This window comes from Tripterygium wilfordii, chromosome 4 (assembly GCF_013401445.1).
Source record: "Tripterygium wilfordii isolate XIE 37 chromosome 4, ASM1340144v1, whole genome shotgun sequence".
NCBI classification, from domain to species: domain Eukaryota; kingdom Viridiplantae; phylum Streptophyta; class Magnoliopsida; order Celastrales; family Celastraceae; genus Tripterygium; species Tripterygium wilfordii.
Genome location: NC_052235.1, coordinates 6,686,666 through 6,714,012, shown reverse-complemented (window position 1 = coordinate 6,714,012; position 27,347 = coordinate 6,686,666). Strand labels below are relative to the sequence as shown.

Sequence of the window (27,347 nt, the reverse complement as noted above, 5' to 3'; positions counted from 1 at the left end):
TTGAGATTTCAGATTTGAACCGCAAAACACCTTCTTCAACTGGCGGAGACGAGGAAGTGAGGCTGGCGCAGGGGGGTACACTCTTCAAACAGAGTAGAAGACCCACGACTAAGGCTGGCATAGAGGGGGAGAGGCCGGAGGTGAGGACAGAGTGAGGTCCCGATGATGAGACAGAGTGAGGCAGTCGTCACGAAGAAGAATTTCGTTTAGCGTCAAAGAACCCTAAAGAACAATTTCGTTTTAATGAAATAACGTTTTTTTCTTTTTATTCTTTATTTTAAAATAAAATTCTGTTTTAATTGGTTATCGGGTTATCGGGTCACCCGATAACCCGATATCTCACAAAATACAAACCCGGTACCCGGACCTGTTAACTAAGGTCCGGGCCGGGTTTGGCCCGGTCCGATAAATACCTTATCGGGCTGACCCGATAATGTCCGGGTCGGACCGGGTCTCCGGGTCGGACCGGGTTTCATGACCCGGTGTACACCCCTAGCCGTACCATTTTCGGCATCTACAATGACCATTAGTGCCGGCTATCACCCTAAAATGAGATAAAACGTAAAAATACAAAAACACCCTTGAAACAGAAAATGGTCTATTCTGCGTTTTACTTCAACCAATCAACTTTCATCACATTCTGACAATGTGGCAGAAATTTCTAGGCCAACCAAACCAAGACAAAATTTGATTTCTAATAGCTTATATTTATTGTAAATAAAACAAACTTCTGGGGTAGTCCTATATCATCTAGAAACATCTGCAAGCATGGGCAGTTTCTCTTTTCTGATCTGCTGTTTTCTTCCCAAAATTGGTGTATTGTTCTTTACCTTTTCAGTCACATAAATAGCTTTACTGGCAGCACATTAAACTGCACCTACTTCTAATCACAACAATCAACTGAACACCAAACCAGTCATTAGCCTGATTGCGGCAGCTAATCTGGTTACTGCTTAGTTAACACCAGAGCCAGAGGAAAAACACACCATAGACACCTCTACAATCACAGGGAAGAAGTGTTTCATGTAATGCAACTGTTATTATAACATATGCTGTTCTTCATCTGGGAAGATAAAGAATGAGAAATCAAAATTTTTTTAACCTAAACAAAGAGAGATGACATAGTTTCCAACTGCTCACATCACCTCATCTTATCTCATAATGACAAATCCGATCCCAACTTAAGGGTAGTAAGCGACAGAAGATAAAAGGTGATTTATTTCTAGATTATGCATCAGTTTGTAAGCATAGAAAAAATGTAATTTGGAAAGAGAATGCAGAATCCTTGTATAAATTAATCCTCAAGGCTTCAAAGAGAACTTGCCAGGCTCATCAAATTTCTTTTCGAGCTGTTCAACTTTGTTGATTCTGAAACCCCTAATCCTTATTTCCTCGGGTACTGAGGTATCCCTGTAGTCGACATTTTCAAGGACCCAACCCTTGTTTTGCACTGAACCTCCAACTTTAACCTGTTTCAAGGTAACAAGCTGAAGAGCATAAACAATTACGATCTCAAATGCAATCATTTTCATGAGTTGAAAAAAGTTTTGATTTACGCAATAAACCTTCAACCCAACCAATTTGGCTTTGAGAGGCAAACAATGCTATACAAAGGAATTTCTCAAACACATGGGTGAGAGTTGCAAGCTTCTAGAAATACAAGCTAGAATTTAATTTGGGAAAAACAACGCAAGCAAGGGTTGTCATCCTTGGATATTGAGGATAAAAAATCCAAAAAAGAATGTTCAAATGCCACTTGCAATACTGAATGATTAATAAACATTGCTTAAAAGTTTAAACAACAGCAGCAGCAAAAACTTCATTTTCCACGCAACCAATCCAAAAATGTTTAGAAATTAAAAAATGCAAATTTCTGATGCCTTCTATGCATTTTCCTAATATGTTTGTAGTAGCATACCTCTGCATCATCAACAGAGTCAACAATAAGCGCTCCATCCAACGAGATATTATCAAGAAAGATGTGGCGGCCCTTAATGACTGTTGTAGATCGTTGAGAAACAGAGCAACTTCCACTAACTTTGCCTTTGATCTCTGAAAAAATACATCCCCATTTCGGTTTCCATGTGATACGAGACCATACTTCCACTTCTTGGCCATTAAAGACCTGCAGTACAGGATCCTCAACTTGGACACCAGCCTGGCAAACAGATATAATTAGAAGTCACTACACAGATGCAAAAGGAAAACAGGTGAATTCTAATGTTCATATTGGTTACCTTCCTTAGAATGAGACTGTTTGCACGATAGATTGCCATTTCCCCTGAAGTTGCACTGTGGTATGGGTTTCCCTTTGGCACCTTCAATAAATTCAAGGAGATAACTAAAAATGTCAAACATCATAATCCTCTTATACTATCTAACAGGGATGGGAGACAGATTCTGATGCCAAACTGCATAATGCATATAACCGATTCTGAATATGGAAATTTAACATTTTTTAAGCTTTTCTGGTTTTAATACTTCTCTAAAAGTTTCCATCCTATATCACAGATTCTGAAGCCAACTGTACCAGAACCCCCTCATTTTCCTTTGGATTCCAAACTTCACAGCATCAAAATATGATAAAGTTTATTGCAGAAGTACGTATGGCTATCATAGGATTGTACCTTAGCAGCATCCTCAGGGTTATTCTTCACTGGTGCGTAAGCAAGCCATATATCCATAACCTAAGCAATCAAACAATAGTCAATACATGTCAAGGGAAAAGCTAGTTGTAATTAGATGATAACTGGAAAGCCGGATCCCTCTATCGACCTAAGGCTCAAGCCCAAGGATAAAAATAAATTGCAAGTAATAAGAAGTCTGTTTCTGATTTCTTCAGAAAGGATAACATTACCGTGAATCCAACCCTTGCTGATGAAGGCAATGTTATTGGATAGTCCTGCATCATACACTCAAGCCTAGTAGAGGACTTGAAGGAAGATTTTGTGGCATCCTTATATCTGCAAGACGTTGAATAAACTAGATTTAATGATAACGGAAAAGACCGGGATTAAAGTAGTTTTTATTATTGCGAAGAGTGGCATCAAACCATTGAGAGTAAGATCATTTGTGTGACAACGGCATTTTCTTTTAGTATTAGTGGGTTATAGAAAGCTGTAGACACTTTGTTGTCTGGCCCATTTTTTCTCAATCTCTGACAAATTGTTTGTCAATTAGTACATTCAGCAGAACATTGAATTCCCATGACGTTCTATTGAAGTGTTATTTTAACTATTGGGATGGCAAAAGATCAATAATGAATGGGAAGTCAGGGACTGAAATCTTCTGAGAAATTAGACCGTCACAAGCACCTTAGATTACGATAACGATACCACGTTGGAAAAGTAATTATTTTTTAGACTTCAAACAAATGCATTAAGTTGCAGAAAGATTACTAACTTTGGGTTAACGAACTCCTTGATAGCACCTCCTGTTTTCTTGAGTTCCTCAAGGTAAGGACCAAGTTCCAAAATCAACTACAAGAAAAATTAGAATTTAAAAGCCATGCCTAAGCATGAAACAGTTCCACATCCTTGCAATATGGACATCATCACAGCAGTGCAAGAACATGACAGCTTTCAAGAGTATCATCATAGAATTTTGTTTATTCAGTTTCTTAGGAGTTAGGAGTACCACAATATAACCTTGTTGACTTGCATTTTCTTTCCCATCTTTGTGTCAAAAAGGACACTCGACAGTGCCCCGTACATGCATCATTTCATCATTTCATCATAAATATGTGTTTATCTGTTGGAAATATGTATGCTAAAGCATGATACTCTCTCTCTCTCTCTCATACCAAAGTATATCAGATGTTAGCAGCGTAGGTTATTAAACCAAGCCCTCATTTATAATGCCAATTATACCCAATTATCAACCCATTTCCAACAAATACGTCTTACTAATCCTATTTTCTGTACTGCCAGAAGAGTTCATCAAGCCATGAGATAATCACAAAATCTAATTGAAGAAACATGAGAACTTAATGTGCAAATCATCATCTTAGCACACATCCATTTAGATACAAAATAAGGACATGCAAAGCTCAATCAGAAAATTACTTGGTTTATATTCCCTGGGAAAGGCGAAAAGCCTGTCTCACAATTGACGTCTCCATCAGGATATCCAGTAGCTCTGAGGAGAGGATCAAGCTGATTGTACTCCACGTTGATCACCATTGACCTTCCTGAAGTTAATATTTACTTGCATGTTTAAAATAAGCATAGACCAGATGGCCAGATAGCCCCAATGGCACAACATGGGAAATATTGATGCCACAATCATAGTTACAAGTATATAAAAAAAGTACATCAACATACATGGGAAACTGCTTTCCTATTCTGAATGAAAAAATTAGTGAACCCTTCATCATCCTCCGAGCCTTTGTCCTAAAAGTTTTGTGTCGGCTACTCATGTCTATGAGAAAAACGACGGGAATCCACTACATGTATTTGTTTCCACCATTCATATTCTTATTGTTGTCCAAATTGTCCTGATCTTCACAACATGTGGGTGTATTTATAAATTCACTTGTCCATTTGCTGTTAATAAAATTCACTTGCCAACAACAACAACAACAACAAAATAAGCCCTTTGATCACTAAGTACGATGTAAAAAGATTGAAATTAGTTAAACTGAAGGAAATGTATAGTCTAAGCTTACCATCAGTATGAGTAAGTCTGGCAATCCCACCAATAGCTTCTTTTGCTTTGCGTGGAACAGCAAGTGAATTGACATGGTATTGCTTGATTGCACTAACACCCAATGAAGCTGGAATTGCCTACAAGCATAAGGAAGGTCAATGATACTCAAAGGAGATTCCATTTACATGAGAAAAATGTAGGCAAGACCAGAAAGCGCATAAACCTTGAATAGAAGACCATTTGTGTCCTGGAAAAAAAGAACCCATCTCAAACCAGCATCTTGCCTGAAGAAGGATGGAACACCTTCAACATCAGAACATGCAGATGGCCAAACACAAATTGTATAATAGCTAGCAATCTCAGAAAATATGATGATCCATCATTGACAACAAATTTTTAAGGGTACCTTTTTGACCACTAATTTTTTTGAATACATGCTGTATTATATATTAAAAGAAATTTGTGAAGGCCGAAAGCCACAATTGGTTCTTATAACTCAAACATTCATAATTAAGGTGTTAGACGAAAAGTAGAGAGAGATGAATAGATGATATGATGTGCATTATAGAAGTATCATCCATCGCAGTGACCCGGTTATCAGTTTTAACATGGTCAGATAGATGAGTAAAGAGCTTATCCAAAAAAAATAGATGAGTAAGCGGGCAAAACTCTTTTACCAATAGTTAGAGGGACAAGGAAAAAGAGATCTGATGGTTATACATAACCAGTTTCAAAGTATCAGATAATATGAGTTCCAAGTATGAAGACGAACAATTACAAACATGAAAGAAACCAAACTTATTCCTACACAAACAAACTTCAAATATTAGCTAGCATTTGCAACATACCATTCGTCAAGAAGTCCACTAGAATAAAGAAGTGAATGCACATCTCCATGCCCATGAGGTTTCGTCTATCACAACGGAAAAAGGGTCAAACAAACACAATCAAATTGAAAATCTTAGGTTAGAGAACATAAAAAAGACGTCAGGAGCTAATCACACGATAGATCATGACAATATTTTGAGCTTTAGTTACACCATAAGCATGGTGGTACCTGGATTCTGAATTTGTTATTTGGATCAACAGCAAGCCTTGCATCATTATCGTCTAAACATGCAACTTTTTCCTGGAGGAGGAAATGCAGAGCTAAACATTAACAGCGTTTTTAAAACAATTAACCATTCTCTAGTTAGATATGAATCGCATACCTGCTTAAGAAGTTTTACTTGAGTTGGTTTCATCCCAAAGTAAGAATTTGATTCTAAAAGCTCGATTGTACGTGCATGTGTGTCATCAGATGTCATGATTACGAATGGAATATCCTTTTGAAATTCACCTGCAATTGTTAAAATATAATTAAAATAAACAATGATGATAAAATAAAAAAGACCATCCAAAATACAAATTTCAGCAAGGAGACCCAAGAAGATCATAGTCTTCACTTGATTGGGCTCTTTTGAACGGCAAGTTATAATACATAGGTAATGTTGTTTCTAATAGGGCCAATGTATTAACAAAAGAAACCATGGGAAGTTGGAGAGCTAGGTGCAGTTGATTTGTAGTTCCTGTTGTTATGACAGGAGCGGTCATTATATTGCAATGACTTGTAAGTAATGATTTCATTTTCATTACAAGGATGATCTCATTGCTGTTTTTTGCCACTAAATCTTGTTGAAAAAAAGGGTAAATACTTCCCATGCACAAGGCTCCCGCAGTTACCGGGGTCGGGACAAACAAGATGTACGCAGGCCTTACCCTCACATAATATGTGAAAAGACTAATTTTAGGAATTGAAATTGTAACCTCTAAGTCGCACCACTACAAGTACAACTCTACCACAAGGCCACATGCTAGCATTAAAAAAAGGTAAACAACTCCCATCCACAAGGCTTCAACATATTATGTTTCCTCGAAAATGAGAGATTGGCACATTGGATGGAAAGACTTTAAGTCAATCATTCTATCCATGTTTCCCCTAGAAAAATAAGCCAACATTTTCATTTTTCAGTTGTTTTTCTTTATAACTGAGATGATTTTAAGCAAATTCCACAAAAGTCTCTAATACCTACTGGTGTTTGGATAAGAGCACAGAACATTATTGAGGGGAATTGTTGGCCACAATTTAGGTGGTACCATGTCTTGTCCTATTCCACAATGAAATGCTGGAATATCACCTGACCATCATAATCTGATCTGGACATGCACATAGAACAAAGCAATCATTATTTTCATATTTGTGTAGCATCTAGATCTATCCTGGTAACCAAATCATTGGGTAGCACTGCTGAGGCTTTATAGTACGATTTTCCTTCTTTTGTTATGATTATGAAAATCTTGTATGAAGCCTTTATCACATACTATCCATGTTGGATCTGAATATAGCAAAATAGTAACTCTGTTACCAACATGTAACATAGAAATAAGCTTTGAATGACAAACCTTGGTCTAGTCTACGACTAGCGTCCTGAAGAGCCAGGATAGATTCAATGTAATGTTGTAAGAAACATGTTCCCGAAGTAGTCTCCATTGGAAGAGCCACCTGCAAGATGTATAAGTTATTGGCTAAAGCTTTTAACTTTTTTGAGCAAGTCAATTTTGGTACTAACTTAAATTCGTATAGACGCAAACAAGCTACCAGCAGGACCTCCTAGCTTGAAAACATGTCAGTAGCATGTTTACCACAGCCAGCGACAAGCGATATGTTGGGTCTAAAGTTGTACATAAAAATATAGTGAATATATGAAAAGTGAAAAAAAAAGGTGAGATACGATAAAGCAATGGCCATTGCCGAAGGAACCAAGGGCCGCGGTTGAAGTAAAGTAAGAAGCCCAAATAGGAGGCACCACAAGGTAAGGAAAAAAATGATCGAGAGGAAGACGATATAGGTTAGAATAAGACAGAGACAATTGTTTGCACTTCAAGTGACAAGATGAACAGAGCAATAGATAATGGTAAGACAATTTAGTGTAGCTGGCCCCAAGTGATCGGCGTATTACATGTCAATAAGACAGAAACTCATTTAAAACTAAAGTGATATAATATGTTTCACATTTTCTTTTCTCATTTGATAGGAAATTTTTTCTACCTTAATTCCATTATATCCAAGACGTTCTCCTAGTCCACCAGCAACAAGAACAAATGCAGCATATTGGGCTTCTTTGACACCCCTCTCCTCAAACTTGATGAAGTTATCATTGCCAAAAGTTAAGGATTCTCCTGTTGGAACCTGCAAAATGATATCCCAAATTTCAACCACGATTTCCTCATTTCTTTACAGCTCTCATACAAAAGGAGAATGAAGAGATACAGGATTCCTTTACGTGCCGACATGCAGACCATTCCAGCACAAGAAAGACTGGAAATTTGGGTCAATGCATTGAAAATACCTCTTCCAGATGAAAAACTTTGAGGTTTACCCTTTTGTTCAAATATATTTACGAAGACTTCTTTAGACTTAAAGTGTGTATGCATTTATGTATCCATATTTAACAACATAAACTTACAGAAGGTGTAAATCCATCAAAAGGGTTTTTTCCTGCTTTCGAATCTGCTAAGAGTTCTCTAGCAGTTTTGATGTATGATGCCAAACCCCCAGGATAGCTTGAATTAAGCCGAGCCACCTAGAAAGACAGACAACAACATAAATTTCTTCAGTTACAGAATCACTGCTATAAGAAATGTTAACACATCTGTTTACAGTAACATTATTCATTCATATACAGGCCATTAGAGAAAAATATGCAAGAGGGGAAGAAAAGAGAATAAGCTCCCACAGTGGTGGCATGACTTGGAAACGACAAATGCATAGTCTTACCACCATTTTACATAAATCAAGATTTCTTCCCCAAAGAAAAAATATGAAAAAAAATCAGGTATAATGATGACCTAGAAATTATCATAACTGACTCTTCATTATTTGCTTCTATCTTAAGTCATGCTTGCCAGTTGCCATATCAATCTCTTTATAGCAATATTATAAACTCCCCAGATTAACTTACAGTAAATTATAAGTTCCATATGTTTGAAACAGAACATTTCCACATAACTCACTTTTCATCAGTTATCCTGTTGGCTGCTACGAACTCTTTTTATTGAGATTGTAACGGAGATTAACTAGAAAGGATTTGAGGTAACATAGGCCTCTTTCAAACTTAAATTTGGGGAAATACTTCATTGGTACCTTTATTAATGAACAGGAAATTAGTCAAATTACGATAATCTTAGAGATTTACAATAATCTTAGAGATTCAACCCAAAATCGAGGAGGTAATTAGCAGAAGAAAATCACTAATAAACTAATTGAGTGCCAATAAAAAAACTTAAAAAGTAAACACTTGCCAACTTCTTACCTCTAGCCTCTACTTAAGAAATTAAAATCTCCCATCAAATTACCTCCTACTGAAACTCTAAACCAATTATGTAGAGTTCCATCGGTCAACGAAGTTACTCCCATAACATTTCGGTATGACACTTTCACAAGAATTATCAATCGGATTGAATCCTACACTTCTCTTGATCACAATTCCTCAACTTTTTATCTGATGGAATAAATTCAGCCAAATTCTATTGCTGAACTGGATTTTTCACAAATCCATCCACACCAAACTCAAAACTTTTCCACGTGATTTAAAGATAATAGAAATGAATTTCAAATGCAAATCCATCGTAACAACAATCATTCAAATTTAAATCCAGGACAAGATTCTAGAATTCCAGTTACAAATCAACGGATCCAACAAGCTCGATCAAAATTCCAAAGCAAAATACACTAGTTCAATATATCAACATGCAACAATAAAACAGAACTTCGAAAATATCGAATCTAAGACATTGAGTAGAAAAACGACACTCATACCTGATCAAAAAATGTCTTCTTCTCTTCATCATCAACTCCAGGCTCTGGCCAGCGCTCAAACAAATGACTCTGCTCCATCTCCAACAGAAGCTTCGCCAGCTCAATCTGCCCTCGTCAGTCACAACCACCAATTTTTCAAAAAAAATCCAAAAACAAAAAAAAAATCACAAAAACAGCAAAAAAAAAGTGAGTGTACGGGTACAGACGTGGTTCGGCGACAAGAGGTGGAGGTTCTTTCCAAGATTCGGGGAGGAAGAGGCGAAATCGGCATTGAGATTGAGTCTGGAGAGAGTGTCTTGGAGCGTCGAAGCCATTGTTGTTCTGATTCAGGGAAGAAGAATGTGGAAGGGAGATCTGAGAGAGTGAAACGTAGGAGTAGTTATGCAGTAGCGTAAATAGAGCCGATGCAGAAGGTGATGACGTGGATCCAAGTACACAAAGGGGGGGAGATGTACTTTTGTTTTTTTTATAGACGTGACGTGTCACCGAATGCTTGCTGAGTTGCGGTTGCCAACTTAGACAGAGAGTTTCTTGTGTTTTTTTTTCAGAGGTGGACAGAGTTTCTGATTCACTACCTTCATGACAAAATTATTAATGATTAATGATTAATAATAATAATAATAAAAAGATTTAACAAAAATTGTGCTGCCAAATAAATCAACTTTGCTCGTAATTGTTGGAATATATTGATGGCATCATATTCATTTGCTTTTATGCTATACATGACCAATGTCGATTGTCTAAACAAAATGTCCTTGTTCAGTTTGTTTCTAGTAATTTTCACTTCCAACATATTCCCTTAAATCTTACGCCACAAATAAGCATCTAAGTGATTTCAAATATTAGGCACTATATATATATATATATATATATATATATATATATATATATATATTAGGCATATACTCTAAGTATATTCTATGGAAAGAATCTCTTCTTATTTTTAATTAAAAAATATATATTAGGCATATACTCCAAGTATATTCTATGGAAAGAATATCTTCTTCTTTATTAATTTCTTTATCCTTTTTTTTTTCTTTTTGCTCTTTCATCATCCATGCATCTTTAATTAGAAACCAGACTTTACTACACAAAAAGGGAGGGGGGAAGTACGGCCTCTCTTTATCTCCTTTGGTTTCACAAATAACTTATACATTATGGAGTTAAATTATTTATAATATTACTTTTCACAAATTAATTTTTGGGAATCGGATGCCAAATAAGGGTTTCTATAAATAACTTACGCATTATGGAGTTAAATTATTTATAATATTACTTTTCACAAATTAATTTTTGGGAATCGGATGCGAAATAAGGGTTTCTATAAATAATATGATGTGAATACTCTCATAGTCACGTCTAGAGATTACTATAAAATATAAATAATTTCCAAATTGTTTGTGAATTAACCAAAAATAAATAGATTGCAAATAATATAAAAACGTTTAAATTAACTTATGCATGGGCTATGACGATTTAAATGAATTATTTTTCTTTATTTGATATAAATTACACCAATTCAAAAAGTGTAAATAATGCAACATGTTTTGTGAAAGTACATCTAATCAAGAATTAAATATAATATGTAAATCAAATCAGTTCAATATCTAAGGAAAGTAAATCAAATACAATATCAATTAAAAAGTAATTTTTCATGAACTTGAAACACATAATCTTTTAATTTAAGAGTTTCATTTAAGAATTTGATAACCACACTAAATTAATGCACAACAACCATTCATGAGAAATGAAAAATCAAAATTATTTTTACACCTACCAACTCTATTTTAGAACTAATCAAATACATAAACGACACATGGTGTACCTGAAGTAAATATTATATTAAATTATAAGTAAAATTATTTCTAAATGCGTTTCTTTGCCATAGCACAAAATAAAATACCTATAAAAATAACAATTCTAACATATATTTTGAAAAAAAATTGAAACTATTTATTTATTACAGAAATCATAAATGTGTTTGTTTGAGTGATATATCACATGCAATCAACTTTGTTTTTGTTCAGATCACGGGGAGTTAGAATCCTAGAATTTCATATCGCTTGGCTAAGACAATGAGTAACTTATAAACTTAGAACCAACACCAAACATGCAAGGCGTTTGTATTGTGTATGGCCTTAAATTCTCCAAACCCACAAGTGACTTATAAATTTGGTCCCAACTCTAAAACGTTTTATGCGTTTTTATTGTGGACAAAATTGTGCATACCTTTATCCATACCTTTATCCAAAGCAGACAATACCTTAAAAACTAACTTGACTAGTGTCGACATTTACCAAATGTGAACAAACTTGAATTTACTTATTTTTTAACAAAGAGAGCTCAAACCCAGTTCCAACATGTTAAGTATGTTAAAAAAATTGAAAAAAAAATATTTTAAAAAAAACCCTTCAACCAAAACTAAATCCCAATGCATGATCAGCGATGCAAATCAACATAAAGAATCATTGAAAGAAGCAAAATCCAAACAAAATACTTGAAAATAAAAATTCAATCCAAACATCCACAATTCAACATAAAGATTCAGTGAAAAACTTAAAGAGGAAGATAATAAACATCTATATATATATATATATATATATATGGCATGTACTCCAACTATATTCTATGGAAAGAATCTCTTCTTATTTTTTAATTAAAAATATATACATTAGGCATATACTCCCAAGTATATTTTATGGAAAGAATATCTTCTTTTTTAATTTCTTTATTCTTTTTTTTCTTTTTGCATTATGGAGTTAAATTATGCATTATGGAAAGAATATTTTTTATGCATTATGGAGTTAAATTATTTATAATATTACTTTTCACAAATTAATTTTTGTGAATCGGATGCCAAATAAGGGTGAATACTCTCATAGTCACGTCTACAGATTACTATAAAATATAAATAATTTCCAAATTGTTTGTAAATTAACCAAAAATAAATAGATTGTTCAAATAATATAAAACAATTAAATTATCAAACTTATGCATGGGCTATGACGATTACCTTTTCTAAATGACTTATTTTCTTTATTTAATATGAACTACACCCTTCCAAAAATTGTATATAATGCAACATGTTTTGTGAAAGCACATCTAATCAATGACAATTAAATGAAAAACCTACGATAAACCTAAAATTAACGGACAATTCAAGGTTTTTTTTTCATGTCAATCTCTCTTTTATATCTATCCATTCATTATTTATTATTTATAAATTGGATGTTAAACATTACAATTGTGTTGGTTGTCACTTTTATGAACACTATAATTATGCAACATGACATTCTACAAAAAAATTTAAATAATTTATGTTTCTATATATCTTTTAAATTTAAGAATTTAGTATTACAATTTTTATTATATAAAACACAAATAAAAACATCTTTTTTTTAAAAAAGGCAGATAAGGAGAAACCCACAAGCCATATGGACATTAATCATTAACATACACCCAGAGAGAGAGAGGCAGTAGTATCAATTCAAATAAATACACATACATTACTATCCTTTTGATTTCTGTAAATTTATGGTGGATTAGTTAATCCCATATCACTATCCTTATTAGTTATTATCAAATACAATCTACATGTAGTATCAATTCAAATAAATAAACACATACTACTATTCTTATTACACCATAGAATCGACAGATAACGTGCCGTCATAGGATTGAAGGCAAGCATCAAAATTATAAGGTAGAAAAAGATAACACCGAGTAAAAAAACACACAAATTAGAGCTTGTGGGAGACACTAATTTTTTAGAACAAGATGGAACACAGATAGTTAGGCAAACATCAAAAGAAGGTGCAAACAGAGAACAACACGGAAATGAGAACTTGTGAGAGACCCTATATTTTTTAGAACAAGATGAAACGAAGAGATAATTGAAAGAGGTGGCAAAAAGTAGTATAGAGAGATTATTTGAGAAAGAGCTGTTGGGATTATAAAGCAGTTAGGATTATTTTAAAAATATAGTAGTTGGATTTGAAAGAGGAAGCACAAAGTAGGATAGAAAAATTATTAGAAAAGAGCTGCTACAGTTGTAGAGGAGTAAGACTTGCATTCAAAATAGAGTCGTCAAGAGAAAAAATGTGGAAAGTGCATATGCAAATTTTCAAATCAAAGCTGTTTTGAGGGAGGGGGACAAAAGTTGTTAGAATGTGAAAATCAGTGCAAGCACACCAAGATAAATACCCATCAATTGCCACCATAAAACTACATTACACATACACCCCATGAAAAAGTATTCCGAATTATTTAATGAACTAGAAAAGTAGATCTAAGATGAGAAGAAAATACAACCTCAATCTTCCTTGTTGGGATTTCATATCTATCAGACAACCAAACCTATCCTCATCCACGAAATTATGTTCTGAACATGTACAATAATTTAGGTAAAGACATGTGGCATACAGTAGTTGCTCACTGGCTCAGTCTCATAAAGTAGTAGCGTTTCAAAATAATTTATTAGAACTCTAAATCAAAAGCAAATGAGGCAGAATTGAGGGCAAGGTAATTTTCAAAACACCTTGTAGTTGAAACAACTAATTAGAATAGTTTTTTTTGTCTCTCCTTTACTTTGTGAGTTATATTTATAATAAGACTGCCTCACATGATTCCAGTGTCTACCAATTTTAAATGTGAAATTGCCAAGTCCTTACCACTGGAATTGAAAATTAACATTCTTAGAACATCAAAACCATAATGTAATTGATTAGAAAACAAAGATAATAAGAACAGCCAAAAAGTCACAAGACCTCCAGGTAATTTATCTAAAGCAACCACAAATTAAGTGAGAGACTTAGAAATCACGCTATGAAAAATCGGTTGTTGTTTAATATGACCATGCACATTCTTCTTTTTCACCAAAACAAATAAGTTAAAAAGAAAAAGAATACATGCATCCCAATCTGATTATGAGTATAAAACTAGGAGTGTACCGCACGTTATGAACTTTACTATCATATAAGCATTTAAAAAATTAACATGCTTTTAAAAGGGTAATATCTTCCTATGAGATCGGGGAGAAATAGGCTAATAGAAACATCTATTTCCAGCTGGTAATGGTTTATTCCCATCCTGATTGTTTGGCTACATTTACCTTTTGTCCCTTTTCAACCTTAGAAATATGTCTGTATAAGAAGCAAGAGATTCAAAAATGTATGACTATCTATCTGTTAATACATATACACAAAAGCAATGGGAAGCAAAGAAGCTCACTCTTTTACAAGCAGAAATGGGATGGTAAACCATAGGCCGCCCAGCAAACGGAAGTAAGATTCTCAGTTCAAATTCTCTAAATCCATTTTCTATAAAATGGATTTTGGATCACCTCCCCTTATCATCTTCCAAGTATCCAGAAAGCCAATGAACAGGGAAAAAATGCCATTAAGTACTTCAGAAAGAAACAAAGAATAACAATCATGTATGATGGAACCACCACCACCAAACATGCTAAACAATGTGCCATGCACACTTGATTGGGCTTCTCATTCTAGCTTCATATACGAATATTAGAAATACGCCAGCTGGGATAACATCTCGACTCTTCAGACTCAATTAAGAGAGAACTGGGACAATCTTAGGCAACTAAAAGCCATTTTATATTATTCTAGGAAGCAGATAAGCAACTTGGGAGAGAAGCATAATCAAACTCAAAACAATTGCATACCTGTTCCTCCATCATGGACCCAGAAATTGATCCTATTGCCCAGCACAAAGTGTTTAAGGTGTTCCATGCACAATCCTCACCACTTAGTTGCTTACGTAATTTCTTCAGCATTTGTGAGATGGCAAGAACAAAAGCACAATAAATTTAGTTGAAGGAAAGACAAAGTAGTCAACAGTCAAAGAGTAGTATAAAGAACAAATTCTGTTATCCCTCCATCTCCTACTAAAACATAATATTCATTTTTGTATGCCTGCAGCCAGAGGTTGATGTCACTGTCAGAAAATAGGATTGACAAACTGGTGATCTCGATCATCACTCTATATTTTATAACAAAAAAGTGCTCCTGTACTTTCCAGTTATCAGCTACAGTGCTCTGTTTCATTACATCTATGAAACAAATTTGAATGAATTTAAGGGTAGCAAAGTTGTTGATTTTGTATAACAGCTTCTTCCCTAAGTTCTTTTGATTCCAATTACAGTGATTTATTTGAGTTTTTTTTTCCCTTTCTCTAATAGGATTGATTTTGCTTCTTCACCTACTGGTTTTAAGTATCACTTTAGTCAAGAAGACACTAAATTTCTCTTCCATATTTCAAAAGATAACATCTTTTGAGCTCATGTTCAAGATATCGTAGTTGCCCAGCTATGACTTTGTGAAGCGCCGCACATTAAAAGCTTTTAATAATGATGGTTTCTATCATACAAAAAGTTGGGTAATCTTAAATTACAAATCACTGATTTTTTTACTCTAAAACAATTGTAAAATGTTATATTAAATTGTATCTGTATACTTTAAAATTAGCAAATAATGATAAATTCATCCAATTGGAAATTGTATTTGCCTAATTCCTCATTTTATACTCGCAGTTAATGTGAAAGCACCTAAAAGTGATTTCACCTAAGAGAAATTTGATTTCTTAGCCTCTCTAATTCATAGTATTTGTAAGTTGTAATCAAACATGAATTAGTGGTTTTCCTGACAATGGACAGTCAAGGAATGGCTTAAAACACAACCTATTCAGTAGTGATTATATATTTATATGAATCCTACCTGACACTATTATTTGAATTGATGCCCATATACATTCAGCTGACAGTTTGTGCTGTCCTGGTGCAGTATTTTACCGTAACCTCTTCCTTTTGGCTGTGAAACGACGTAGCGTCGGTTGAGCATTAAGTTGATTTTCTTTCTTCTTGCCATCCACGTCAGTTTTTGTGCAACATCAACATAGTGCCAATTTAAAGGTGAATTTTAGTACCAATCTCAATCAACTAAAAATCCATTTTATATTATTCTAGGAAGCAGAGAAGCAACTTGGGATCAAAGCATAATCGAACTTGAAAGAATTGCATACCTGTTCCTCCATCAAGGACCTAGATATAGATCTTATTACCGAACAAAAAGTGTTTAAGGTGTTCCATGTCCAATCCCCACCACTAAGTTGTTTACTTAATTTCTTCATCATCTGTGAGATAGCAAGAAAAAAAACACAATAAAGTTAGTTGAAGGAAAGATAAAGTAGTCAACTGTCAAAGAGTAGTAAAAAGAGCAAAATACTCTTATCCCTCCATCTCCTACTTAACATAATATCTATTTCTGCATGTGCTCCTGGACTTTCCAGTTATCAGCCACAGTGCTCTCTACAGAAGATCAATCCGCTTGCAAAAGAAGGCATAAAGCGTCAAATACTGGTCACGGGCCACCCCATGGCTCATATGCATATCAAACTCTTAAAAAAGTAACACACTTAAAATCACCCATCAATAACAGCCGTAAAGTTGAGTCCTCATTCAGAAAGCATGACCCACACAGATACTTATCAAAACTCTCCTGAATAAGGGATTGCAATGAACTGTTGATAAAATGCACAGGAAAATAAGTCATCGAATCCTAGATATACCCATACCTGTTTTTCACTGTCCACATGATCAAGGTATGACAAGTAGTTCAGTGTTTCCCTCATGATCTAAAAAAAGTTAATTAAACAGAAACGTGATAACAAAAATATTCCACATTGCATGAATCGCTCAAAACCAAGCTGCTAAATTTCAAACGTCAAATTTCAAGAAGGAAAAAGTTGCAAGTTAAGCAACAAATACTAAAAATATAAACCCAGAAAGTCACCCCAAACAACTAAAATCACATAAATATAATAAATTTTTCAAAAAAAAAAAGATTGTGAAAATGGTTTTAGGAAGACGAGCCTTTAAGGAAATATGAACCGTCGTGAAGAAGATAAGAGGAGATGAATTCCTCCCCTTCTGATCCGCCATTTTTGAACCATTGCGAAGGATAGAAGAGACAGATTCGATCTGTAATCTCTATGATTAAGGGTTTGCTTTTAGATAACAAATAATGATAGAAAAATGTAAAATAAAAGCTAAGAAAAAAAACAGAGAGAGAAAGAGAGAGACAATGTGCTCCCAGATATTTTCCCCATCCTCTTACCACATGTCGATTTCGGTCTGAGAAGTTTTCTTTCCATGCCTTTTGGAAACCTAATAAGCTGTTGACACTTGTTTCTATCAGCAATTTCTCAGTTAATGAACATTGTAGTTACAAATAAATAATGGATATGGGACGTAGAAAGTATTACAACACAATATGCAGACCACACTACTTCGCGGTTGGAAGCAAAGCAGAAATATATACCTGTAAGAATGGGGGGATCGCAGGTCTATGCAGCTGTAAGAAATGTATGCACATCAAGACATACCTGGAAAGAAAGGGAAAAAATGTAATTACATATGCAATCATGGCACATAAAAAAATGTAATTACACAACAGGACCGAAGAAGATGGAAACATAAGGATAGCATATGCAATAGGTGAAAACCCCAATTACCTGTGCGATAAACAGAGAAAAAACAACATTTCAATCACCAATTAATGATAAAAACTAAGAAAAATGGTTACCTCCCCCAGTAGCCCTGGAGTGTGTAATTTGGAACTCCAATTTTGCATGTAAACCATCAAAATCAACACAGAGATCAATCAACATAGGCAGAGAAATAAAAAACTACCTAAACCATACAAAAGCCTCGAACAGAGAGGGGAACACACAACAATTAAAACCCTAGCAAATGAAAACCCCAACATTATATATGAAGACACCAAAACCTCTTTATGTCAATAGAAGTGAAAACAAACCTTGAACATGAGAGAGTTGAGTCACAAAGAACTGCAACCAATCGAAAATATACACCATCCCATCTTCTCTCTCATCGCTCTTGATGAATCTGGAAGTTAACTATAACCATCAAACACGAAAATTAACGTCTGCAGCAACCTGAGGGCTACTATGAGTCCAAAAGCAAGAACCTGGAATACAGGTCGTCAATTTGGAGCCGATTCGAGAGCACGGCTTCGCGATCAGACAGTGGGCGGGTTGTCAGCAACTGTAGCCGTTGATCTTCCATTAGGCTTTGAGACAACCAGTATCCTCGAAGAACAATCGAAAACAATTGATCAACCACGCCAAACACCCGTATCGCGTTCCTACTGGAGGAAAGGTTTTTCCATGGGCACAGTGCAGACAGCAGGCAGAAGAAACCCCAATCACCTGTGCATAAGAAGAAGAAGAGGCAGGCAGAAGAAAAAGAAGAGGATGCGTGCAAAATACCATAAAAAGGACAAAAGTATATTTACTTGCAGGAATTAATGGGTTTATTTCCAATGGATTTTTCTGTTTGATTATCAATAGGAGTAAGAAACTGAAAAGGTGCATGAGTAGAGCAAAGAGACAGAACTCGCCAGGAGAAGGCCCCAAAAAACTCCACTTTGGTATACAAGCAATAGATATCTTCCTATGAGATTGGGGAGAAATAGGCTAATAGAAACATCTATTTCCAGTTGGTAATGGTTTATTCCCATCCCGATTGTTTGGCTAAATTTAGCCATTGTACCTTTTCAACCTTAGAACTATGTCAGCATGAGAAGCAAGAGATTCAAATATGTATAACTATCTATCTCTTATTACGTATACACAAAAGTAATGGGACCGTCTTAGGTCCATCCTCTTTAGGTCCACCCTCAGTCCACTCCCGTTAAACATCGTACGATTTAAAAAATAAACTTTGGCCGTTAGATCTGTCTAACAAAAACAACCCCATTTGTCCCTATTTAATTAAATCAAATAAATCAAAAATAAAACCAAAAGACACATACACCCTAGGAGAATATTAGACGGACTTCTTCTTCTACACGGAGTTTGACTCCACCCACCCGCATAGCCCTCCCCGATGTCACGAAGTCGACGATTCGACCCGATATCGTCAACTTCGTCCACTCCAAAATCTCGAAGAATAAGAGGCAACCCTATGCTGTCTCTGAGCGTGCCGGCCACCAAACCTCAGCTGAGTCATGGGGAATAGATAGAGTCGTCTCAACTCTCATGTATTCCTCGTGTTTCTGGCGGTGGTACCCACAGAGAGCTGCTATCAAGGTTCTCAAGCAGATCTCTCCATCCTTGATTTTGTTTAGGATTTCATGTCTCATCTGTCAATAATTCTTTGGCGTGCTATTCAGGTTGTCAAGGATGTGGGGTTTGAACTACCACCATCTGGGCAATATGTAATTGGAACATATGCCCACTACGGAGAACCATAGGGAGGAAAGCAACGAGGGTTTTGCCAAGGTACTACTGGGAATTAATTGATTGCTATATCGAACGTCTCTTTTTCGTCTTTTTTTTTTCATGCTTGAATTTCTCAGAATACATTTCTGAAGTAATTTTATTATTGTTCTGAAGGTTGCAGAGTCTCTTGGTCATACAGTCCTTCGGTGGCGAGTAGTGCCAATTGATAACACTAGATTGGGAAATTCTGCTTTGCAAACTGAATCTTTTATTGAGCAAGTCCGTGTATTAGCTAAAAAATATTTATAGAAGCTTCACTATTTGGGTTAATGCACGGGATCTTCTGCCATTCAACTTTCAAAGCTTCAAACATTGGTTTCGTGGAGGCTTCAGTATGTGGGATTGTGAAGATTAGTGTTTAAATTCTATGCTGATTAGATATGCGTCAGGCTTGTGAATCATGCTAGAATATGTGCTCCTCAAGTCCATTGTAGTTTCGAATAGCCTATTATATGGCAGTTGAGGGAGACCTTGCATATCTGTTGTACCTTGATTTTCAAATGTTTCAGCAGCAGATGGTAAAGATTCGTGCGGATGGATTCACAACAGAGTGACAAAATTAAGATGATGTTCATATTGCTTACGTTGCAGAATGTGTAAACTTTACTGTCAATTGCTCCTCTTTGTTAATCACCAAAAGAGGATCAACTATTATGTGTCAAAAACTTCTGTTTACTAATCTTGTTTAAATTAGAATGGTTGTTTACATGTGATTCTTTATTTTGGTGTGCAATTTCTTCACTATCCTTATGTTCCCTAACCCCTGAAGCCCTTGGTTTTTTTTTGTCGATGATGATGATGGCTACGGCAACGATGGGGAAAGATGAGATCCTAGCTTGTTTTTAACCCACTCAATCGTCTTTTTTGCTTTCCTTGAGTTAGTACGATCAATTGATCTGTGTGTCACAACAGGACCTATCTTATTCATCGGAACTGATTTACTAGGTACTGTTCTCTGAGCCACTATCACTTGTCACCTAATTCCTCACCTAAGCAGCAGCTTTTGCAATTGTTGGATGTGAATATCTTCAGAAGTCCATTCCCAATCACCCAATTCCACATTCCCTCAATTTATTTTACCCAAGTCCAGTTTGCTCAAAAAGGGCAAGTTTTTAACCATGTAAACTCTCCCAAAGACAGCCAAATGATATTAGAAAAAAAGCTACATCAAAACAAGGGTCCAGTTTGCACAAAAAGGGCAAGTTTTTAGCCATGCAGACTCCCCCAAAGACAACCAAATGATACTAGAAAAAAGCTACATCAAAACAAGGTTTTACAGTAAGGGAGTTCTTTGACAAGTAATATGCTTTACATTTAACCATTATACCTATAATTAACTCCTATGATCATGCAAAGCTATTCCCATTGAATTCTGACTTTCACACCCATTCTTTCGAGCTCCATGATTTAAGCAATTGGTATCAATCAAAGGAGAACTTCTTTGAATTGATCTTGACACTTGGGGCCCATGTTGACAAGTCCAGTGTTTGTTATTGTATGCCCGGCATCAGCATTTGCACGTATTATTTCTTCAGTTGGCATCAATAACACCCAACCAGATTCTAAAGCTCGACTGAGTCATGAGAGGAAGCTGGCCAATTATGTAATCCCTGCAAAATAAGCGCATCTATAAGTGACAAATTGAAATTATACAGCATGTTCTATTATAACCAAGTAACATCGACATTCATTTACATAATTCACCGAGCTCAAGTTTGGATCACGTGAGGTGGATGGTTGCGCCGTATCCCCCGTGATGGCACCATCTTCTCTAACATTTCCTGTTATTATCGATGGACAACGCCTTTTATCATGACCAGTCGCCTTGCAAATAGAGCATTTGCGCAATGTGCTTTGAGTGGCCCGAGTAGTGGTGGATCGCTGTGGACGCACTGTTATTGCTGGGTCCCTGATTGTAGGAACCTCTGTTCCTTCCACATTTGTCTGATCGGTTGTGCTGGTTCGCTCGCGGTACCTGGCATAAACATTGTTCAAATTATATTCAATTAAATTGTCTTCCTACAAAATAGTAATAAAGTAAACAGTGACTACATAATGTCTAACCCGAGTACCCAAGTTCCTTACTTGTCGGCCATGTTTAACATTGTTATTTTTGCCTCATTGAAACTTTCCACTGTCCGGCTAGCCAAACGAAATGCCATGTTCCCAAACGAAGTTAACGCCCCATACCTCACCTTGATGGCAAGTTCAAGCGGAATTGAATTATTCCCTCCATCTGGTGCCATCTCTTTGGCACGCCTAGTCCATCTCTTGAGTATCAAACATGGTGGAAACTCTCCGACGTCCCTCTGGATCAGTACGTGTATCAAGTGACGACACGCATAACCGTTTGTTTCGAAGAACAAGCATGAGCACTTAAGTTCTCCATTGTGTTCATTGACAGTTACCACATGATTGCGACCCCTGCATCTATACCTCGATAGCGTGTACACACGCGTGTGACCAACCACTGTATCGGACACAGTTATTACACCGTGCGATAGGGCCATCTGAAATTTTACCTTCCTATACATGACCCGTGTGTATATTGATGCAGCATTAGAATCCAACGGTGACAAAGGTCCTACTGTTAATGGTGTACTATGTAAGGTTTCGTGCTCTGCCTCAGCGTCACCATCCCTTATAGTTGCGAACTCCGAGTCAAATTTCTCCACAAGATTGTATATATGTAATCGCTTTCCCATAAATTTATGACGATGAGCATTAATTGACTCGCACCGTTGCGTCGTCCTTTGGCCAGCAAAAAAATGTCCCAAAAGATATGCATCACACCACATTCGACGTTGATCGTATAAGTATTCCTGTGCCCATGGATTTCCAACTATCTCATGTCTTTCAAGCAGCTCATGCCAAGCAGTGTCGAATGTTTCTGGTTCCTTATGACGGAACAATGATTTCACTTCATTTGGGAAATTCCCCCTGTGTATATTAGCCGAACAATTTCTTTCCAAATGCCACTCGCAAAGTCTATGACGGGCATTGGGTAGTTTCGCTCGGATTGCTGCTGCCATTGCCTTGCATCCGTCCGTTATCACAGAGACCGGCATCTTGTTCCCCATTGCTCGGAGAAAGGTGTCTAAGAGCCACATATACGTTGTTGTTGTTTCATCGATTAGTATCGAACATCCAAAGAAACATGTTCGATGGTGATTGTTTACACCTATCAATATCACAAGTGGTCTATTGTAGAGATTAGTCTTGTATGTCGCATCGAATGCTAATACATCCCCAAAACACGCATAATCAAAACGACATGATGTGTCACACCAGAACAAATTTTTGAGCCGTCCATCTTCATCACATGTGTGTTCATGGAAACAACCATCGTCATTTGTTTTCTTCAAATCTAGAAAGGCCAGTGCTCGTTGTGCATCGCCGGTTGAAATTTGTGTCCTAGTATGCTCCTGCATTGCGTTGTACATGTCTCTACGCGTGAACCCGACATTCTCTACTCCTCCAGCCTGTCTGGACATGTATTGCATTATGTGAGTTGGTCGTATGTTCGACGCGCGCATCGCCATCATCTGGGCCATATCACCTTCAGTTACAGTCCTATGTGAGGCAAGGAACCGCACAAAGTCTGGCTGCGTAAGCGGGTGATTGTGCTCCGGCACAAACATTGAGACAACCCATTTTGCTATGGTCAGATCAAAAACTATCCGCATTCTTACAAGGCATCTGCATCTTGTCTCGTCTCTGCAGCGGCGTTTGTTAGGTGCTAGTTCTGGCTGCACAAACCTCCTCTTACCCTCTTTGCTACAACACCATTCCTTCATTCTAACCTCTCCATTTCGTCGCCTTGATACTTTTTGTGCCCTTGTACTGAAACCTACAGCCGCCGCGTATGCATTGTAGAAATTGTACGCCATTTCAATAGTGTCAAAACTCATGCCCACTACATCTTTCGGTTGCAGTGAGCGTGCATCTTCCAGGCCAGCCGGATAACCATCCATGGTAGACTCGTAATTGTTGGTTCTTGCCAGGGAAGCAATTTAGATATGATGGTAACTTTTGCATTGAAGAAATGGGCGGGAAAACTAAAATGTTCTACCGCCAAATGAATACACTCACAATTAAAATAAGACATCTTCCTGCCATGAAATCACTTTTTAAAGGATGAGCAAAAGCTTTACTACGGTTTAATGGGAATTTGGGCTTCGAGAATGAAAATTATTATTCCATGTGGCATGTGTCCAAGTCCAACAATTTATATTATTAATAAAAATATTATGCTTAAAATTAGCTTTAATAAAATTATATTTATCAAATTAAAGTTTGATTAACACATATCATTCGTTTTGCATCCTCAAATGTTGTGCACACGGTTTACGACCCAGTAATTCTCCAAGTGGGTTAACCAAATCAGTTACCATTCCATTCACTATTGATTATCAGTTTTGACCTCTCAAAAAAAAATATCATTTTTGGGAATCACTAAAGATTAGATTTTTATTACCAAACATATTAAATTTGGAGTTGGTCAGTGGTTAACTTGCAAATTAGCTAACCACGACCACGTGTAACGATCATGTACTAAAACCATCCAAGTGAATGAGCTGATGGTATAAAAAACACAAGACAAATGATTTATTTACATGTTTATTTAGTCTACTAATCAACAAATGTAAAAGCAATCTTAGTTATTTCACACCTTAACATGTAGTTAGTCATACTTAAACATCATAACTATTCATTTGTAGGTCTAGCGATTAATTTTTAATACATATATTATCTATTAGTGGAATTTAAATTCGGATATGTGTCCTAATACAATAAGAGGGTTTTTGGTTCGTAATTGTGTGAGATGAGCATGAGATAAGAAGGAGATGAGTGTTCATGTTTGTTATAAAATATAGAGAGTGCATGAGTGTGAACTTAAAAAGCGGGTACATAAGTAAAATATAGATACTTCTTTATTTGCATTAATAATCTAGAAAGATCACCAAATCCTTTCAATTAATTAAATCTATCATGTTATTTATTATATTTGCAATGTATGTTTCTAAATGATACTCAAGAGTCGTGCACATTTCTTCAACAGTAGATAGTGTTGTCTATGCATTGGAGGTCTCAAGTATACCCATTGAGGGCTCATTTTATTGTTTTATATATAAGGAAAAAAAATTCATTGGGGGCCTAGGCCACCAGTGATTTCTAGGTGGCTCCGCCACTGACATTAATAGTACAATTTTCATATTATTTTTTTCCCTTTTAGAAAATAAAACAATAATCTATAACAAGTGTAAAAGAATTTTGTACATATCACAACTCATTCTTCCTCGTTAAGAATATTCAAACTCACAAAAAATAATGAATTTGGTTATTCTCCACAAGGGATAATAGAGGGTGGAGTGCGTTTGAGATTCCACCCTCCAATACTCAACAAAACAAGAGACTATAATAATCTCACACTCATCACACCTTCATCCCCTGAAAATGTCAACAAAATGCCCCGTAAGAATGTTATAATGGACGTGGCATGGTGAAAAACGCAGTTTTTATAATAATATCCTAACATCCCGATTGTTAGGATCACAAGAGATCTCATGTGGAAGGACGAATGAGAATAGAGGTTGCATGTATAAAAAAAAATGTACACCTGAATTTGTTACATATGATAGACGTTGATATACTTAATGATAATGTATAACAAAAGTCGTTTTAATTAAATGATGGTTTAATGGCATTGGTAATTGGAATAGCACACAAATATGGTATTGGGTTTCCTAAAATTTTTAACGCTTTCCCTTATAGTAATATTGGGTAGCCCATATAGTGGTAGCTCATGGGTGTCAAAGTCTCTTAAACAAAATTTTAAAACGTTTTAACTCTCAAAATACATGTCATTTTCGACACCCTTATTGGTAATCATGTAACCATTACATTATTGCATTAAATAGCTATTAACTTATTATCTAAGATTCTAAATTGTTTTTTAGTTAAAGAACTATCCTAAATTCCTGGTCTCATTCATAAAAAAATTGTACGTGTAATTGTCAAGTCAATCCATATTTTTTTATTAAATATTAAACTACAACAAATTATATTATTTTCCTAATGCATGGATAGCTTATGGAATTTTATTAACGATACTTGTAAAAGTAGCTTCTCTATAACGAAAAGATTATCTTGAATACTCTCTCCGTCCCATTTTAATTGTCCCTTTCAATTTTACACACAGTTTAAGAAAGTGCATTACTCCCCTTAAATTTGACATTTATACCCTCATTTATTGAGTTGATTGTTGAACTCTTCTAGCTTTTCAATTTCAGGATATATAAGGGTAAGATGAGAAAAATGGATGAAATTAATTTTAATTAATTGAAATGAACAATTCATTTTGGGACATCCCAAAAAAGAATAGAGGACAATTAAAATGTGACGGAGGGAGTAGAATTCTAAGGTGCTAATTTATTGCATTAATAGCTAACTTATTGACCACTAATTCCTCCACTAATATAGTTATTGTAATCACCTCAAATTGGCTTAGTCTACTCTTTCCTCCACTAATATTAAAGTCAGTCAACATTATTCTGGTAATTAATAGATTATAAACTCAATCATACTAAATGTCTAAATAATTGACATTAATGTAGATTAGAATATATGTAAAGAATCTTCAATATATTTACTAAACAAATTAGGCTAAATCACAAGCATACATGTATATATACTAGCTGTGATACGTGGCATAGGAAGGGGAGTCAATAATGTTGGTTAAGTTAAGTTGAATTAGCCGTAATGCATTGCAATCAAAATTGCATTCGGTGTGTACTTGATTTATTTCACAGCCACACATGAAATAAGTCAAAGATCTTATGAAAATTAGGACTCTAATCTCATCCATCCATTTTACATGGAGGGCTGAGATTTCCCATTACCATTTTAACTCTCAGTAAAATTGGAGAGTTTGCTTTTGATTGATTGACAAGTATATCGGTGAGTAACTTGCATTTAATACTGCAAGGGGGTCCCATTAGAAGGGGTAGAAAATTGTTTCTTTGAAACGTGTGGTCAGAGGTATAATGATTTAAGGGTTTAGTCGTCTTTAAGAACTACGTTTGTTTTTTTTTGTTTTTATTTTGTATTTTATTCAGACTGATTTGAAATATCAATTGATTGACATCCCACTAGGACTGCATTTAATTTTGCATCGTGAAATCCTCTAAAGGAAAGCTCCGGGAAGAAGTTGAAATACTACCGAAATTTGTTCTGAAGCACATATTCTCTCTCTTTCATCTAGACCAGATGGTGAAGAAAAAGCCAACCCTCAGGGAAGAGGTCACCTGCATGAGGGGAGAAGTGAAAGATCTGAAGGATGGAATGGACGTCATTTTGAATGATATTGCCAAACGTGCTGCCAAGCGTGTTGCTAAACGCGTTGCGAAGCGGGCAGATGAAGCTTATGCTGTAAAGAAGAGGACGACTATGAGGGAGACGAATAAGGCTCTAGGGGCTGAGTTGATGACGATGAACACTAAAGCGAAAGGGAAGCAAGTAGCTA

At 35.7% G+C, this 27,347-nt stretch overlaps 2 protein-coding genes and 1 long non-coding RNA gene across 4 annotated transcripts; 1 reads left to right on the top strand and 2 right to left on the bottom strand.

Annotated features, from left to right (window-relative positions):
• Positions 1-1,002: 1,002 nt before the first annotated feature.
• LOC119996987 (UDP-sugar pyrophosphorylase-like) lies at positions 1,003-19,148 on the bottom strand. 2 transcript variants are annotated; one of them, XM_038843763.1, is made up of 23 exons: positions 18,508-19,148; positions 18,337-18,425; positions 17,581-17,902; positions 16,541-17,498; positions 15,186-15,287; positions 9,961-10,080; positions 9,712-9,859; positions 9,506-9,610; positions 8,154-8,270; positions 7,736-7,876; positions 7,090-7,189; positions 5,859-5,986; positions 5,705-5,776; positions 5,496-5,560; positions 4,871-4,931; positions 4,667-4,784; positions 4,065-4,189; positions 3,403-3,479; positions 2,858-2,963; positions 2,628-2,687; positions 2,238-2,318; positions 1,919-2,158; positions 1,003-1,469 (listed from the first exon to the last, which is right to left on the bottom strand). In XM_038843763.1, exons 7-23 carry the CDS (start codon positions 9,817-9,819, stop codon positions 1,302-1,304), a joined length of 1,872 nt encoding a protein of 623 aa, XP_038699691.1. In that variant the 5' UTR covers positions 9,820-9,859; positions 9,961-10,080; positions 15,186-15,287; positions 16,541-17,498; positions 17,581-17,902; positions 18,337-18,425; positions 18,508-19,148; the 3' UTR covers positions 1,003-1,301. The 2 variants fall into 2 exon arrangements, with proteins under 2 accessions (XP_038699691.1, XP_038699692.1); XM_038843764.1 differs by lacking the exons at positions 9,961-10,080; positions 15,186-15,287; positions 16,541-17,498; ... (1 more) ...; positions 18,337-18,425; positions 18,508-19,148 and having other exon boundaries at positions 9,712-9,929.
• A 237-nt stretch (positions 19,149-19,385) lies between these two features.
• Positions 19,386-20,361, top strand: LOC119996988. The gene is made up of 3 exons (XR_005467937.1): positions 19,386-19,630; positions 19,714-19,822; positions 19,937-20,361. It is a non-coding gene; the product is annotated as an uncharacterized LOC119996988 (long non-coding RNA).
• Positions 20,362-21,384: 1,023 nt separating this feature from the next.
• Positions 21,385-23,796, bottom strand: LOC119996866 (protein FAR1-RELATED SEQUENCE 5-like). Its single transcript, XM_038843648.1, has 3 exons — positions 21,908-23,796; positions 21,518-21,797; positions 21,385-21,432 (listed from the first exon to the last, which is right to left on the bottom strand). Exons 1-3 carry the CDS (start codon positions 23,794-23,796, stop codon positions 21,385-21,387), a joined length of 2,217 nt encoding a protein of 738 aa, XP_038699576.1.
• Between the last annotated feature and the right edge of the window lie 3,551 nt (positions 23,797-27,347).